General features: G+C 43.9%; 1 protein-coding gene across 1 annotated transcript; it reads right to left on the bottom strand.

Moving 5' to 3' along the window:
• Positions 1 to 11,842: 11,842 nt before the first annotated feature.
• Positions 11,843 to 14,113, bottom strand: LOC306878540 (uncharacterized protein; the record flags this gene model as incomplete). The annotated part of the gene is made up of 2 exons (XM_079430977.1): positions 13,580 to 14,113; positions 11,843 to 12,955 (listed from the first exon to the last, which is right to left on the bottom strand). The coding sequence occupies exon 2, from the start codon at positions 12,908 to 12,910 to the stop codon at positions 11,843 to 11,845; it is 1,068 nt and encodes a 355-aa protein (XP_079287103.1). The 5' UTR covers positions 12,911 to 12,955; positions 13,580 to 14,113.
• Between the last annotated feature and the right edge of the window lie 4,364 nt (positions 14,114 to 18,477).

Here is an 18,477-nt window from a genome sequence, read left to right as displayed (position 1 = left end):
TTGTGTTACAATATAAACTATTCAAACTATTCTTTCTTTTTTAAAAATACTTTCAAAAAGTTTAAAGACAGTTAAATAAATTGTATTCAGCAAGGATGTGTTAAATGGATACAATTGATAGTAAAGAAAAAAATTGTTAGACAATATTTATATTTTAAATAAATGCTGTTCTTTTAAACTTTTTATTAATCAAAGAATCAAAGAAAAAAGTAACACAGGTTCCAAAAAATATTAAGCAGCACTACAGTTTTAAAACTGATAATAAATCAGAATATTAGAATGATTTCTGAAGGATCATGGGACACTAAAGACTGGAGTAATGATGCTGAAAATACAGCTTTGATCACAGCAATAAATGCTGTTTTAAAGTATAGGTATTAAAATAGGAAACCAATATTAGAAATTGCAATAATATTTCACTATATCACAGTTATTTCTGTATTTATGAAATGAATACAGCCTTGATGAGCAAGAGACTCAAAGTCAAAAACTCAAAAAGAAGATCAATTATTTATCAGATTTATAATATAGCCCTAACATAATATATTATCAAAACAAACTATTTAAACTGATAGAATAGAATACAAACTGAAGTAAAAGTTAAGCTGAGATCTGTAAGTTAAATATAAAAAAATGTGAACACATGAATTCTTCTATAGCGGTCTAAACATCGTTATGAAGTACAGTTTGTACAATACTCTTGTGTGTGACTGTACATGTTTCAGAGTTTTGTTACCGTTCTTTGCCCGTCCTCTGTTATTTGTCAATACCCTTAATCAAGCCACTCTTCTTTAATACATGAGGACGTTTTATTTCACGTCATTGCGTTGTCTCTCGTGTTGAGCGCACCGCAACCATTGAAGTATTCAGTTTCTACAGCGACTCATTTGGTGCATATCGTTCTCTTTCTATGAAACCTGTAAACCGTGACATCAGCTCTATAGCGGTTTAACCGAGCATTGCTATTCTTTCCCTTTTACTGCGGCATTCAATCAAATGGCTTCCCAACTCATTTTTGTGTGCGCGAGGCACATTATTTCTTCTGCAGGGCCACGGTGGAAGAAGAGCGCGGTAGCTGAGTGAACATTGCCCTGTATTTAAGCTAGCCCATCGGGCAGGGCAGTGATAAATTTTGGTAGCCCAACTGGAAAACACAATAGCCCCGGGACGTCGGGCTAGCGATTTTGCGAGCCCTGCAAAGGGTCGATTGAGTGTGGAGTACACCTACGTATAGCATCCCAAATCTTGTATGATATTACCCAATATTTATGTGTGCTATGTGTTTTACGTGTATCAAAAGTACCCAGCTGTTAGCTTAGCAACATGCTAATGTCAAACTCTATTTAAATCAACGAGGGTGGTGTATGCCTACATAGAGCAGACAAAATCAAATACAAATTTAACCACTATTTACGTGTACTATGAGTTTTTAAGCTTATTAGAGTAAGCAACTGTTAGCTTAGCAACACGATAATGTCAAACTCTATTGAAATCATTTGAGGGTTAAGCATGCCTACGTAAAGCGGCCCAAATCACATACAAATTTACTCAATATTATGTGTGTTAGTGTTTTTTACGCTAACGCAAAAGGATTTTAAGCTATACTATTTTAAAAGTCGTGTTGTGTATTCCAGCCATTAGAAACATCCTATCATCAAACTTTCAATCAATTAAGTGTTGAGTATACGTACTGTATGTCCCAAGTCCCAAATCAGTCACTTATAAGGTTCCATAATGGTTATTAGCAGTGTTGGGGAAAGTTACTTCTAAAAATAATGCATAACAATATTGCATCACTCCCTAAAAAAGTAACTAATTACGTTACTTAGTTACTTTTTATGGGAAGTAATGGGTTACGTTACTTTTGCGTTACTTTTTAAATATGAGCAGGGCTTGATTGTTTTTAATATAAGAAGTTCTATTTATAGCAAATGTAAAAGCCCTTTCACACCAAAAAGTGTAATGAATAAACCTCAAGCTGAAGGAAAAGTAGATTCACATCTGTACAGTAGAACGCAGGAGAAAAAGGTACGATACTCTTCAGCAATAAAAAAAAAACAATGAAGCACAATTGTTAGTTTATCTAAAGTCATTTTTGCTTATTAGTATGGTTGAACTGGATCATCAAAGGTCAGCAGCAAAGACATTGGTTAATAAAATGAGATTAGATACATTTGTGTTATTTAAAGTATTTAATTCTTGCAGATTTGCGTCATATTCTGAGTTTGCATTTCACTGTTTTAATTCATTTTGATGAATACTAAATCAGTTTTTTTCAAGTGAGATGAATTAATGCACATTCACATTTAGTATAGAACTACAGTAACATCATGTTCACACAGCGCACACAACGCCTCTGTACTTCCGATTTCTCCCAATATGGGGACAGGAGACTTTTCAGTCAATAAATGGCAAAACAAAGTAACTGGCGTTACTTTTTTGAAAAAGTAACTCAGATATTTTCTTGTAAATTATAAAGTAATGCGTTACTTTACTAGTTACTTGAAAAAGTAATCTGATTACGTAACTTGCGTTACTTGTAATGCGTTATCCCCAACACTGGTTATTAGCTTACATTAGTAGATAAGCTTCCCGTCAAAAACAAAAATAAAAAACACCAAAGCTACACAAGTTGACAATGAGCTCAGCTCTGTCTGTCCCTTTCTAACTCACACACATACATTCTGCCTTCAATCTGAGACTGTGGCTATTACAGTGGAAAATATTTCACCTTGACATGATGTGTCAGTTACATTCAATCCTTTTAACGTAGCGGCACAAAAATCAGTCACTTACCTAACTTCAGCCTCGCAGTTTTGTGATTTTGAGACTGTGGCTTTATAAAAAAATGTTACTAGTCTGCAATTTAGCTGAAGTCAAAGATAGTTATTGAGTAACACTATGTAGGCTGTAATGGCAGTTACATCCACTTTGATCATCAATCAAGCAACACTTGATTTTTAGCTCAAGAGCCGACTGCGAGGATGTGTGTTCTCGCCTCCCATGAGTTCAAAACTTATGCAGAGCAAAACGGAGGTTGGTCATGCATAAATAAAGAGAGTGTACTGTATATTCCTCCAAAATGTATAAATCTGTATTAGTAAAACTAAACACATACACTCACACCACACTACTTAAACTACACCACTTTCAGTATTAATCAAACGTATTAGGTTTTGTATGCTCTATTGCCAACATGCTTCAGATTTCCACTGATGATGATGGTCATGCTGAGTGCGTGTCATGCTTGGGCAAATCCCACGCTGACGTTGCGCTCGGCGGGGCTGACTGCTCGCACTGCGAGTCGTTCAGTCTTGCCTCTCTGCGCTCGCGGATAGCTTTCTTTTCAGAAAGTGACTCCGCCCCTCGTGCCCTCCCGTTTTCTTCCTCCCAGGGACCTGCAAGGAAGAAACAGCGGGGCAGAGGGCTTGAGCGGCTGGAGACTTGTGAGCTCACGTCGGCTCAGTGCCCGCGTGCCTCGCCGTCTCCACAGAGAGATGAATCACCGGTTCTCTTCACCCAACCCGATCAGCGTCCCTCCGCGGCTGCGAGCGACATGATCTCGTTCGGTGGGAGCGACGACGAGATGGACAGCCTTTCCCTGGCGGCTTCGGACGCGGAGGAGTTTTCGGGCTCAATGTCTGACCCCACCCTCTTACCGCCGTCCTCTTCTCGCAGCGCCAGACCCAGATCGGATGAGGAGCTCGTCCGTATCATGACCAAGGCTGTCAGTGAGCCCGGGCTCGAGTGGTCTCCGCCTGAGGAGCCATCTCGTAGCAGGCTGGATGAGTGGTTTCTCCGCCAACGCTCTTCCCCCTTTTTTCCACAAGTCCACGACGAGCTCACTAAATCGTGGCGCGCCCCCTACTTGTCTCGCATCAGATCTTTTGCTTCCTCCTCCCTCACCTCCGTTGACGGCGCCGAAGAGAAGGGATACGAGCACCTGCCCCCTCTGGATGAGTCCATGGCCGCGCATCTCTGCCCGCCCTCGGCCATCGGATGGAAGGCGAGGGCAAACCATCCGTCCCAAGCCGTGCAGAGCTACATCTGCACTCGCTGGACGCGCCTACTCGGCGGCTGGACAAGCGGCTTCGGCGCTGCACTCAGTGGCGGTTCTCCAGGTCTTTCAGGCCAAGATGCTCGCCAGCGAGAAGGCAGGTCTGGATGCAGCTTCACTCAGGGACCTGAGGAGTAGGGCTGCACGATTAACCTATATCGCATCGATATTGAGGTTTTAACTCCCGCAATAACCTAACCTCAGGAGACTGAGGTTTTTTCCCCCGCCTCTGACATTTGAGTGACAAACCTATTAGCCAATCAAAATGGTCGAATCTCGCGTTCCTGGCTTGCTGGCCAATTAGAAATGGCAATGGAAACAAGGTTGTATGCAGTGCACCGGCTTTCTGTCAGCAGCAAAGCAGCTAACACACAACGTGTACCTCGAATTGTGCCACCCTTTTTGAGTCGACGTCACGATTACGTCACAGCACAAGCTGGAGGCAAAACAGAAGGAGAACTGGAGGCGGCCCATTCAAACCAGCGCAGATTCAGCAACATAAGGAGCTTTAAATATAGTCTTGTTGTGATGTTGGGTGCCAGAATCGACATAGTAACTTACAGGCTCTGATTTGAAATTTTATCGCTTACCTGCTGCCACTGCCAGACAAAAACGGACGACTGTGATTAAAACGCGATAAAACCAGAGGACTGGACAGAAACGACCGTCAAAATGCTCACGTTTGCAACGCACACTTCTTGTCAGAAAAGGTTCAATAAAGTATTGTCTTTTGTTGTTATGAGTGCGTCTATAGATTTCTTATGCATCTCACGATTATGTTGTGTATGAAATAATGTCTGTGTGCATGTGTGTAAAAACAACAAACTTATAAGCTTAATCATTTGTAATTGTATTGTTATGAGTAATTGTGGCTTGGAATAATAATGTTTTTGTAAAAATAGTTGCCTGCTGAAATTGAAAATACATCTTCATGACTAGATAGACACTGTGAGTCTGTCTTAACTACACAGGTTAGATGTGAGTCAATCAACCGGTGGGAATCCTGTCAGATCGTCCATGCTTCGAGGAAAAGCGTGCGCGGGTCGGCCGATCTGGTTTCGTCCATTAAAGTTAACCTTTTCAAATAACAATCGCGGTCCTGGACAGTGCGTGACCTTACATATGTGGGTGAAATCGGATTTTCTCCAGTTATTGTTAAAAAACAAGCTAACAAACTTCATAGCTAGCGTTAGTGAAGCGGTCAGTGGAATCTTTCTGCCTCCAGCTAAGCTCCGCCCACAGAAAAACGTCACAATGTTTACTAACAGAAAAAGGAGCTTGTAACTGCGCAGAAATGCACATCAAAATGCACGCAAAAATCGAAAATCGCATCGCAATCGCAATATTTGTCAGAAAAACCGCAATTAGGTTTTTTTCTCAAAATCGTGCAGCCCTACTGAGGAGCACAACGGATCTGGCCCTGCGCGCTACTAAAGCCACCGCACAGGCCATCGGGCGGTCTATGTCCAGCATGGTAGTATTGGAACGTCATCTGTGGCTCACGCTGACGGAGATGAAGGAGGCGGATAAGGTCCCCTTCCTCGATGCTCCAGTTTCAGCCAACAGCCTGTTCGGGCCGGCTGTGGAGGGCTTTGCAGAGCAATTTACGGAGGCTCAGAAGTCGTCTCAGGCGATGCGGCACTTCCTCCGAAAACACTCCAGCTCGTCTGCTGCTGCTGGTCGCCCCAAGTCTGCGCCGATTCAGCAGCCCGCCAAGACAGCTCCAGCCACTCCTGAACCTCGGCCCCCGAAGGACCGGCAGGATAGAGGACGTTCCTGCTCGGTGAAACGCTACCCCTTCCTGAAGCGCCAAGGACCCCGGCCTAAGATCGCCTTGGATCCGGCGCCTCAGAAGTCATCCTGAGCAGCCAGGCAGAAAGAGGAGGGGCTCGAGTCTCGCTACTGCTGGACTCCCCCACAAACAGCCTCTAATGTGCCTCTTGCCACCCCCCTCAGCGCTGGGTGCGGAGGGATGTGTGTTTTCGATTCCACACGGGCCCACTCTAGCGCCCGTGTGTCCGACCGCTGTGATAGCGGACAAAATAAAACACATACATTTTCAAAAAGAGAGCAAATATCCTCTTCTGCCTACCCTAAGCGTCCTGCCCTTAGGCAGCCAGTCTTTAGAGCCAATTCTACCTCTTGCCACATGGGCCGAGGCCTGGCAGGCCATCCCCGGTGTGTCTGAGTGGGTGATGGCTACTATAAAACGAGGTTATTCACTCCAATTCGCTCAAAGACCACCTCGTTTCCGTGAGGTGGTCGCCACCACAGTACGCAGCAAAGACGCTCAAGTCCTGCACACGGAGGTGATGAATCTGCTGGTAAAAGGAGCCATAGAAATCGGTCCTCCAGCTCAAAGCTAGTCAGGCTTCTACAGCCGCTATTTCCTCGTCCCCAAAAAAGACGGCGACCTGCGACCTATTCTAGATCTCAGACTCCTGAATCACGCCCTAGTAAAGAGGTCGTTCAGGATGATCACTTTGAAACAGATCCTCTCGCAAATATGCCCAGGGGACTGGATCATGTCTCTGGATTTGAAAGACGCGTACTTTCACATCCAGGTAGCCCCCCATCACAGACGATTCTTGAGATTCGTATTCGAGGGGGTGGCATACCAATACAAGGTCCTCCTGTTTGGGTTATCCCTGGCTCCCCGCACTTTTACGTGATGCATGGATGCGGCTCTCTCCCCTCTACGGCAGATGGGAATCCGCATCCTCAACTACCTCGACGACTGGCTCATCCTGGCCCGGTCAGAGGCGGTTTCAACGTCGCAAAAGACCCTCCTTCTCAGCCACTTAGATTGTCTGGGACAACTTTGCCAAGAGCACGCTGTTGCCCAGCCAACGAGTTTCGTTCCTGGGAACAGTGATAGACTCGGTGCAGATGACAGCAACTGTCTCAGCGGAACGAGCCATGACTATTCAGCGTCGTGCGGCCTCCTTCAAGGAAGGGACCATCCACTCGCTCAAGGCTTTCCAGAGAATGCTGGGCCTTATGGCAGCGGCTTCGCCAGTGCTTCGTTTGGGTCTGCTTCACATGCGTCCCATACAATTCTAGCTGAAGCAGAGGGTTCCATTTGCAGCTTGGCGTCACGGTCGCCATCGCATAACAGTGACTCGGGCCTGTGTATCAGCCCTGAACCGTTGGAGGGACCCCTTCTGGCTGAAGCTAGGTGTGATCTTAGACACGGTGCACAGAAGGAAAGTTGTCACGACAGATGCTTCCAACAAGGGTTGGGGAGCGCTGTGCGAGGGCAAACCGACCTTCGGTCTTTGGTCCGAGGAGGAAGCGGGTCTGCACATCAACTGCCTAGAAATGCTAGCAGTGTGCCGTGCCTGTCAATTCTTCCTGCGGGACATAAGGGGACACCACGTCCTAGTACGCTCAGACAGCAGGTCCGTGGTGTCATACATAAATCACCAGGGCGGCCTCGTCTCGAAGTGCCTCTGCACGCTGGCGAAAGGCCTTCTTGTTTGGGCTCAGACCAATCTGCGCTCACTGAAGGCGACGCACGTGCCGGGCAAAATGAACCTAGGAGCAGACATGTTTTCAAGGAACAACGTCTCCTCAGAGGAATGGACGCTCCACCCGCTCACGGTTCAGAAAATTTGGGACATCTTCGGCAGAGCTCCAGTAGATCTCTTTGCCTCCGAAGACAACTCTCACTGCCCAATCTATTTTACGATGAGCACGGATGCCCTGGCCCACGTTCCCTCCAATCGCTCTGCTACCGCAGGTACTCAGATGAGTCAGGGAACAACGGCACAGGCTTCTCCTATTAGCCCCCTTCTGGAGGAACCAGCCGTGGGTGTCGGAACTTTTCCAACTGCTGGAAGCAGCCCCGTGGCCCATTCCCTTGAGACGGGACCTCCTCTCTCAAGCGAACGGCACGCTGTGGCGTCCACGGCCCGAGTTATGGGCCCTGCATGTGTGGCCGCTCAACGGGAGCCTTTTGTCCCCCCAGAGCGTGTCTTAAGCACTATGGCAGAAGCTAGAGCCCCGTCTACTAGACGCCTCTATGCTCTGAAATGGTCTATTTTCTCGGCTTGGTGTCAAGACCGCGATTTGGATCCGGTCACCTCTGAGGTTCCAGTGGTTCTTTCATTTCTGCAGGAGCTGCTGGACAAACAGCGTTCCCCATGCACCGTCAAAGTTTACGCTTCAGCCATAGTGGCTTTTCATGCCCCTATTGCTGGTCGTTCAGTGGGCAAAAATAGTGCGGTGGTCCAATTTAAACGAGGCGCCAGGAGATTGAACCCTCCTCGCCCTCGTACAGTTCCACTTTGGGACTTACCAACCGTGCTGAGGGCCTTGAGAGGCCTCCCGTGTGAACCATTGCAATCTGCAAGCCTGAGATCGCTCTCGGTTAAAACCGCCCTGCTGTTGGCACTGGCGTCGGTTAAGTGGGTAGGAGACTTACAGGCCCTTTCTGTCAACCCTGCTTGCCTGGAATTCGGGCCTAACGACTCCAAGGTCATCCTGAAACCAAGGCTGGGTTATGTACCTAAGGTGCTCTCCACTCCGTTCAGAGCCCAGGTCATAGCTCTTTCCGCGCTTCCCCCCTCGACGGACGACCAGGAATTGTTCCTGCTCTGCCCCGTTAGGGCAATAAGGGTATACATCGAGCGTTCTGCCTCGTTCAGGAGATCAGAACAGCTTTTTGTCAGCTTCGGTAACCACGCTACCTTTGCTTCCTGTTACGAAGCAAAGTATCTCCAGGTGGATAGTGGATGCTATCACACTAGCATACTCCTCCATGGGCTTGCAGTGCCCCATTGGAGTCAGAGCCCATTCCACCAGAGACATCGCCTCTTCCTGGGCATGATCCAGCGGAGTGTCCATTTGAGAAATTTGTGAGGCGGCCGGCTGGTCCTCGCCGTCCACATTTATGAGGTTTTACAACCTGGACATCCCCACCTTGCAGGCCAGGGTCCTCTCCGCTTAAAAATTTGCCGTTACGGCTAGATAAGCTATCTCTGGGATTCCTTGACCATCTCTGCTCAAGGCCCCTGCTTCTCTTGGAAGGTCCATATTATGGGCACTAAGTGTCTACTTCGGGCCGACACCCAGGCCATGGTTGACCCGGTGGCTCTGCCTGTGCTTGGTGTAATTTAACTCCCCTGGGCCCTCCCATGGGAGTCATGTTTGAGTCGTTCCTCATCATAGCACGGCGGGATTGTATTGGTTCCCATACAGCGTCTTACGACGCAGTACGAGTGAAATATCGACAGGGAACATACTCGGTTACTAACGTAACCTTGGTTCCCTGAAATATGGGAACGAGTACTGCATTCCTGGCCGTGCTATGAGCTGCACGCCTCAGTCGCTTCTTTCGAAGAAATCTGACTTGCGGCGGCGAAGCGGCCGCTTATGTAGCCAGAAGTCCCCCCCCCCCCATTTTGGCAGGCTTTGGCGGGCTGCATAGCCATAGGCTCGCTCATCGCCACCGCCGTGCCACTGGTTCGTTTTTATCACACTGCACGAACTAATGGGCGTGCAGTTTCACTGCGCGATTGAAAAGGTTTCAGTGAAGAGGAAAAAAGGAGTTTTTCCCATACAGCGTCTTACGGCGCAGTACTCGTTCCCATATCTCAGGGAACAGAGGTTACGTTAGTAACCGAGTACGTTTAGAAGGGTCAACTTCTGGTTATGTGTTATAAGACATAATTTTTCTCAATGTAAACAGTCAGTTTCTGGTAGCATTGCATGTATTGTGTGAAAATTACATGGTTTATTGGCTTTGCGTGGTTATAACACGAGTTGAAAGATCAGACATAACTGCACAGACAAGGATGTGAAACAATTTTCACATTAGTTTCATGGTGACACATATAAAGGTTCATATTCTTCCATTGTAAGAGACATACCATAAATACAGAGCCCTGAATATGATATTGTGTCCATAAATTAATATTTTGTTCCCACAATTTATTAATTTGTTGCCTCATTTTAGTTCAATAGTGGACAATAGCTAAACTAAATTAAAATTATGGAACAAATGAGTATAATGTGGTCACAATTAAACTAAAATGAGGAAACATGGCCATGACTGAATTATGAATGAATGTTGCCAAAAAAGTCAAGGAAACCAATTCTTAATTTATGGTCGCGATATCCATTTTTTATCCACATGTTATGTGTTGGGCGCTGTACATAAATATTTTTGCTTGTTTTTCAAAGTGAGGGATGATTCAAAATGTTATTCTGGGAACTTGTTTTGGATCCAGAATATTTGTTTAGTAAGTTTCCAAACATTTCTTAAATCACACAAATATTACTGATCTCTTCCTCACTTAAGAAATCTCCCAGACAGCTGTCCAAAATTCTTTCTGAGCTTACAGACATCTGATCCTGTCAGTAGTCCTCTGACAGCAGCAGCATTACTAACCTTGAATGTGTACTGCACATGCGTATGTTTACTAAGATAGACAGCTATTTAAAACATTCATGCTCATGCCAGATACACAGGTGCATCATTATTAACCTCTGTTCCAAAAAAGTGACAAATGCCATACCAATTCTCCATGGATGTTTGTTTTGAGAGCTGATTTTCAACTTAGCTTGTATAACATGTTATAGCCTTACACCCTTTAAGTAACAGAAGTTCCTGTGATGGGTTTCTGTGATCAGACACTTTGTGCCCATTCAAACTGAGACAGCTTATGAAAGCAACTTCCGAAAAACATTTATTTATATCTCTGATGATTAAGTTGCTTTGATTATTGTTGGTGTTTGCGGCAAAAATCACTCATTTGCATTGCACGTCTAAATTTGGTCAATCCAAATGAGTCACACTTTTCGAAGATCATTTGCTTTAAACAGAAATTTCTGTCATCATCTATCCACCCTCATCACCTCGCTTGGAACCTGTGACTTTTTCCAGTAGAACACATAAGAAGTTACTATAATAATGATCAAAGCTGCTATGTTCCATTTTATGGTTTTTTCCATAAAAACTGCCAACTGATCATTGACTGTGGAAGTCAATTGCAAAATTTGCTTGGTTTACAAAAAAATAAATAAGTAAACAGAAATGATGGCACTTATTATCTCGAGGTGTGGTCAAATTTGCGAAACTTTGTGGGGGGAAAAAATGCTTATTGGTGATAGTGTAGCAATGTCTGTAGCACCACTCAATCCAACGATAATCTGCGTGACCAGCCTGAACCCGATGCAAAATTTGTGTGGGGAAAGCTCTGTGTGGATTCCCACCGAAAAGACTGGATATCGTCCGTGAAAATATCCTGAACAATGGTGAATGTGACCACATCTTTACAAATTAAGCAGTTGTTATAAGGGTGCACATGGAAGCACGGATATCTGACATGCAAGAACCAATATGGTTTGTAAGCATGTGGGTAGATCAATATTCATATATGAATTGGAGCCTAAATTAAATCAAAACAACATTGTGTGATTAGAAGACTTGGATTGAATTCATAGGAATTACTTTTACATGCTTGTAAGTTTTGGTTGCATGGACTTTCAATGGATGGACAAAAATGTAACAACATGAGGGTGAGTAAATGATGACAGAGTTTCCTTTTTGGATGAACTATCCCTTTAAGTGATTTTCATCTGGTCAAACATCTGCTCTTGCACATTATGGTTCATTGTAAACTTGTGCACCGCTTTACTTTACAGACTGTACTACACTGTGTATGGCTGTATCCAAGTTTTACCATTGTTATTATAAGAACATAATATGGGAAGCACACACATACTCTCATTCTCATTCACACACAGAGCAGGACCAGCAGAATGTGTAATCGTGCCCGACTAATCACCCCAGTCCCAAGAACCCAAAGTCCTCACCTTACTGTAGACACCCCAGGACAGCTCGGTCTCAATCACCATGACAACAATGCCAAACATGCCGAATATGAGTGCATAGTCACTAAGCCTCTTCCTCTTTTCGAACAGCGCCCTCCTGTGGCCTAGTTTGTAGCCAATGTTCTGATTCTTACGTTTAGAGGCTTTGGAAGCGGTCCTCCCCGGGCCTCCCACGACAGCACCGCCCCTCCTTCCGTTAGTCCCGCCCCTTGCCACGCCCCCCAGCACACCCCTGCTCTCAGAGAGGGCGTGGTTCTGGTGGTAGATGGACATTTGATTGGCCGAGGCCTCGAGTTCATAAGCGTGTACGTAAGGCGGATCCTCTTTTGAGGAGATGACGATCTCTGGGGGGTTCTGGGATTGGGATTGACTGTGTTGAGAGGAGGCCGCGGTCACCTGGCTCGTGCTCGCGCTCGCCCCGCCCTCTTTGGTGTCACTTCCGCTGTCGGACTCGATGAGGTTCCGGCGGGAGGCGCTGAGGCGGCTGAGCGGCTTCATCACGCCGCCGCTGTACTTGCACGAGCTCATGGCGATCTCGGTAAAGGGGTTACTGTCCCGCCTGTGCACCAGGGGACTGGCCTGCCTGTGCTTACACCCCCTCTCTCGCTCCCTCTCCCTCTGCTCTCGATCGGTGGAAGGCGAATGAGAGGAGTAGAACAGCGCGTTATAGACGGGTGAAGTCTCCCCGCTTAGGCTATGTTGGCTGCCCAGGCAGGAGGAGAGCGGCGTGCTGGTGGGGTGGAGCGCGTTGGGGATTGGCGTGGACAGCTGGGGTGTCGTGGACAGGGGCAGCTTGGGCAGCGATGCCGGGGGAAGGTTTGGCGTGGTGGGTGATGGAGTGCCATTGAGACGCTCCAGGCTGCTGTTGCCTCCTGTGTGATTCGAGTGGTTGGTCCCAGGGTAGTTGCCAGAGAGGGAGGCATGGGAGAGACCACCGAGAGGGAGGGGCAGATGTTGCTCTTCGTCTTCGCTCCCGCTGAGAAGGGCCAGACTCAGAGAGGTAGGGGGATCCATGGCAACCAGGCTCCACCAGGTTTGTTTGTGCTCTGCTCCTCAACTCTGGAGTTTAGTTGGAGGGAGAGATAGGAAGAGAGAGAGAAGGACGGATTGTTATGTTATTTATAACCGAATAAAATTAGCAGGTGAAAAGGAGGCTGGATTAAATGGGGGACCCCCCTCATATTAATAAACCAAGGATGGACTGAAAGTGTTGGGTGACACTGAGTTGTTGCACTGTGCCTGAGGAGTTCATGCAGAAGACGTTTGTGAGTGCAAAAAGAGAAAACTGATGAACCTATGAACCCTTCCACATCTACTAATCGCTCTGAGCTCTCTCTCTCTCTCTATCGCCTTCTCTCTTCCTCCCTCTCTCTGACACCCCCTCCTCTCCTCTTGCTCCTTCCAGCAATATCTGTCACATAAATGCAAGCGAGAGTCTCTGTATTTTTTAAGAAACTTATGCAATGGTCGAATCGTGGCCTCTGGACTGACCTGTGACAAATGCAAGACTCATCATATTACCATCACTGCTTTACATTATTTGGGCATTTGAGTTGCATCTAAAATACACAATAGAAAAACATAATTTTAATAGGCTAATTCAGTACGCTTATAATCATGTAGAAATAGTTAGACTTTAAGGTATAATTGATTCCATTAAACATCTTTCTCTGTGTCACTTACCTCTCTCCTGTCAGTCTATCTCCACCTTCATATGATGATTTCAAAAGCAGTGCAACAATATTCCTCCACACTTTTTCTTTTTCATGTTGTCAAAATCATGCCAGCATTTCTTCTTCGCTCCGTTGTCAAGCAGTGATTCCAGATTGAAGGTTTTTAATGACAGCAGTATAAACCGCTATTTCTTAAAACGAGACTCCTACAGACGAAAGCTGTTGCGTTTAACACCTGAACAAGGATCGAAATAAATTCGGAAAATAAATTGCGGGAAAAGCATTTAGTGCGCTGTTTAATATTTCAGGAAATACATCCACCCGTTGTGTTAATTAGCATTATTAGCCTCCTGTGAAGAAAGGCGCTTTAAAGTAGCATCTGAATATGAGTAAAGGTGAAAGTAGCGATAGTCTGATATTGTGCAGAAATGGATGCATGTCCTCCAGCTCTCACTCTGACAGCACGTCTCTCATTCCCTCTTTCTCTCTCCCTCTCAACTTCTCTTTTGGGCTCCGTCTCTCCGCCCTGGTCCCTCCTCTCTGCTCCTCTCATTGGACACACATCGCTGAACCAAACAAATAAGCTCTGAAAAAAACTAGAGAAGAACATTTAATTTAGAAAAACCACCTGCCTCCTCCACTGCTATTCCTGCTTTCCTATCACAAAGATTTAGTTTTTTTAAATAAAACCTTTAAAACAACAAAAACAATCGAAATTAATAAATAATACAATTATTATTATTATTATTATTACTATTATTATAGGCCTAGTTGTTGTTGTTGTCAATAATAATAACGATAATGATGATGATTAATATCAATTACATTCATTATTTTATCAATGTTGATAAAGAATAATTAATCATTAAAAGTGTCCAAACAAACAAATAAATAAATACAAATTATTATTATTATAGGTATTGCCAATTATAATAACGAAGATGATGATTAATAATAATTAAATTATTATTATTTTACAATTAAATGTTGATAAAGAATAATTAATGATTAAATAAAAGTGGCCAAATAAATAAATAAATAAGATTATGCACTGATGTAATATTGGAACTTGTAGTTATATAATACCAAGTCACAAGGTTACAATAACTGTTGTCATAATTAATTTGTCATTTCTACTCTATGTATGTATGTATGCATTTATGTATTTATTTATGTATTTATGTATTTAAAGAGAGAATTTAAGCTTGGTTTCTTCATCAGTAATTATGCAGTCTTTTCACTGCAGGCTGTCGCTTTGGCACCACTTTGACTTTACATAAAAAGTTAGCAAAGACAGCAATTACATTTAAGATATCAGTTTTAATGTCCTGTCAGCTTACTACGCCGTAGTCTGCATGGTTGTTTCAGGTCAACAAATCATGCAATATCTTGTCAATGTCTCATCAGCATAGGTGTATAAACACACAGCTGCCACAACAGGTCAAATCCCACCAACAGGTGGCCAAGGGCACAGCCGCTAACCAACTTCCCACGAAACTAGACCTAACTGCCCCTTTGTCAGAAACAACACTTGTCACCGGGAAATACACGGCTGCCGGTGCCAGTCTAACAATCCCTTAAGCTGGCAAGTTTGTTATAAGGAATAGGTTACGCAAAAATGAAAATCATTTATTCAGCCTCATGTCATTCCAAACCAGAATGGAACACAAAAGAAGATACTCTGAAGAAGAAAAAAAATCACAGTGCTGTGTTTTGCCCCCAACCCCCCAAACAACTTAAGATAGTCGTAACTAAAACTGCTTGCTTACCAACATTCTTCAAAATATCTATTTTGTCAATTTTTAAAATTGAAAGAACTATCCCTTTAACAAATGCTTTCAGGCAAACCTTTATGTGACCACATTGCCAATGTTAACATCCGCTTTTTACGATGAGCACAAACCACAGCCGCCTATTCAGCACATATGTTCACTGCACAGGATGCTGACCCTCACTAATGCATGCTAGATATGTAAAAAGGGGGGATAAAAAGAAATGAAACAGTTTAAATGAGTTTCCAGGTGAAAGTAGCCCATCACTTTGCTATCTAACGGCAAAAGTGTCCTCTCCATCATGCCATTATGTTCTGGCTCCGGTAATTACAAAGTAAAATCCAACATTTCAGGCTCCCTAAACTGGATATAGCAGGATGATAGCGCGGACAGAGATTATTTCACTTGACAGGTACGAATAAATTAAATGCATATGTCACCAGGAGAGAAGATTTCCCGGATTTAGGGACTGTTACAGCACAAGCCATATGTCGCCCTGGTGACATCATTGGAAACACGCAGAGTCATCGTTCCTCGTGATTTCTGTACATGTGACTGACACAGACGCAAAATTCTCTAGTGTCCAAAACCCACCCACAGTAAAACAACGATACAGGAAAACTTGAGAAGAGGGAATACACAAGAAATAAAACAAACAGGGGATGACAGAGAAAGGAGTTACAGCAGTAAGCTAGCAACCCACTGGAAAGGTCAAAGGTGACCTTGTGAGAACAGTGACATAATGAACACAGCTGTCCAGTTCTAACTGGAGAAGATGATGGTTGACAGCTAAGAGCATAGCTCAGAGGACAAGAAAAAGAAAAAGAAAGGGAGAAATCCGTCATGCTGCTTTCAGTCTCTCCGGCAGGGAAGGTTATGTATACGCAGCGATGGGGAGATAGTAACACCAAACAAGTGCTTTTGTTCCTTTTGTGAAGAGAAAAGGTCAGCTCGATCCTGAAGGACATCTATGAAGTGGTGTATTACAGCAAGAAAGTTTGAGAGAGAATGATAAATGCTGGAAAAACACTGGTTGGATAAATACATATATATATGACTGAACAACAGAATGAGCACAGGCAGAGTGGTTACCATGCCAACACCAGAGTACACAGACAGTTGTCTTCTCTTTTTTCCCCTGTTAGATGAAACCATTCTGTCTAAATGCCAAACAATCCGCATCGGTATGGGAGGAGGAGCTCTTCATCTCGCCTTGATCTTGTTTTTATTTTAAATGGCACTTCTCGCTAATAGACATGTAGGCCCAGCGTGTTTGATTCACGAGTGGGATGACCGCATCCACGCATCTATACAGGCATGCTAATTAATAGCAGAACAGCATTGCTCAGTGGGGTGTAAACAAACCCACCTTATTTACTGCTAATGTGAACTCAGCAATACTACACTAGAGCTATGCATCATTCGCCGGGCCGTTGAAAACACACCGTGTTTTCGGAGTCAGTGGGTGGCGTTGGTGACCCCTATGATTCAGTGGACATGCTAAAGTCATGAAACGATCCATCAAATTGAGTCACGGCCCATAATCTTTCCTCCTTCCAGCCATTCAACTCCATTCGTCCCTTAGTCACATGCTTCTACACTGTTTGATGGTAATGAACAAGAGGGTTCGCAGAACTGACGGAGGCAGAGAAATTTGAGAGCGAGATAAAAGGGGTGAGAGCAGGAGCAGGACGAAGCAAGGCGAGAAATGAGGAATAATAAGAGAATGGAAGAAAATAAGGAGAAGAAACGACAGGCAGTGATAGGGGCAGAGGGAGAAAGAGAAGGAGAAACAGATGGACAAACAGAGACAAGTAAACAGAAAGAGAGAGGGGTGCCACAGTAACAGTCTGGCGTGACGCTTTGCTTTAGATCCCATTCAAGTATGAACAGACACACCACATATCCCTTTATCGAACAAATAGCTATAACCTTTAACGGAAAGACATGGAGAAAACACACACACACACACACACACACACACAGGCTTTAATAAAGACACAGCAGGCTTCAAAACAGCCTAAATAATCCACACAGACAAGTGCAACGCAATCACAGAGAGAAGTATACTTCATGTTCACTAATGGACTTCCTTACTGCCCACACAGTGCTACATCAGCACTCAGTGCTACCATCCCACCCGGCCCTAATGTTCTAGCAGGGTTCGGTCAATGTTCTCCTACTGTTGGCTGGGTTAAATGATGAAACATGTCTTAAGTGTTTTGGAAGACAATTTTGAATGGACAGAGTAACAAAAGAATAGAATTTGGGGACGTGACACTGGAGAATTCGATCGATATCTGGCATTATAAAGATGCTCTCAATTTGTGACGTATACTGAATGATTAATGATCATTAGCATCTTTGTGGACAATCGCTTTTGTTGTTCCTATACCAGCTCTATTTACACTCTTCTGTCTAAATAATGACAAACTTGACTTTGACCATTTGTCCCCTACATTTGTCTAAAAGAGTGATCCAACTCTTTTTTCATTAGAGTTCTAAACACGTAAAAGTGTGTTATGCAAGTTTGTAAACACACAGAGGATGCTTTTAACTTAAAAGAGTTAAGATACCATTCATCTTTGACATATGTTTTGATGACTGTGAATTGTGTTTTGTTTCGAATGTTTTTGTTTTGTTTTTTAGTTGCAGTTCTGAGGTTTGTTTTGTATCGTAACAAATGATGTTGGATCCTTGTTTTATTAGATTGAAAATACAGGTTCTCTTTGATGTATGACTTGTAAGATTTGTTTTCAGTTTAGTTTTTCCATTTTGTCGTTCAAGTTTTTTGTTAAAATTTATTTTGTTGCAAGTTTTAAAATGCTTGTGATGTAACAATAATTACTACTAATTAATATCTCATTCACATTCACAATTAAATCCCATTTAATCGATACTATGTAAATATGTAAATATCTCTGAATATTCACATTTAATTGACACTATATGTAATATCTAATCCATGATTATTATAATCTACAAATTATATCCATAAATATTTTAAATCAGATGTATAACAAATAATTTGTGTAACTTAAATCTTAAACTCTAACGTGTTGACAGGGCACAGGCTACAGAAACTGCATGATTTAGAGAAACAGATGTATGACAGCTGCATGACTGCATTTTGGGC

This window comes from Barbus barbus, assembly GCF_936440315.1.
Source record: "Barbus barbus genome assembly, chromosome: 12".
Classification (NCBI taxonomy): Eukaryota; Metazoa; Chordata; class Actinopteri; order Cypriniformes; family Cyprinidae; genus Barbus; species Barbus barbus.
Note: the sequence above shows the minus strand (reverse complement) of the source record. Positions and strands in the feature narration are given on the sequence as shown.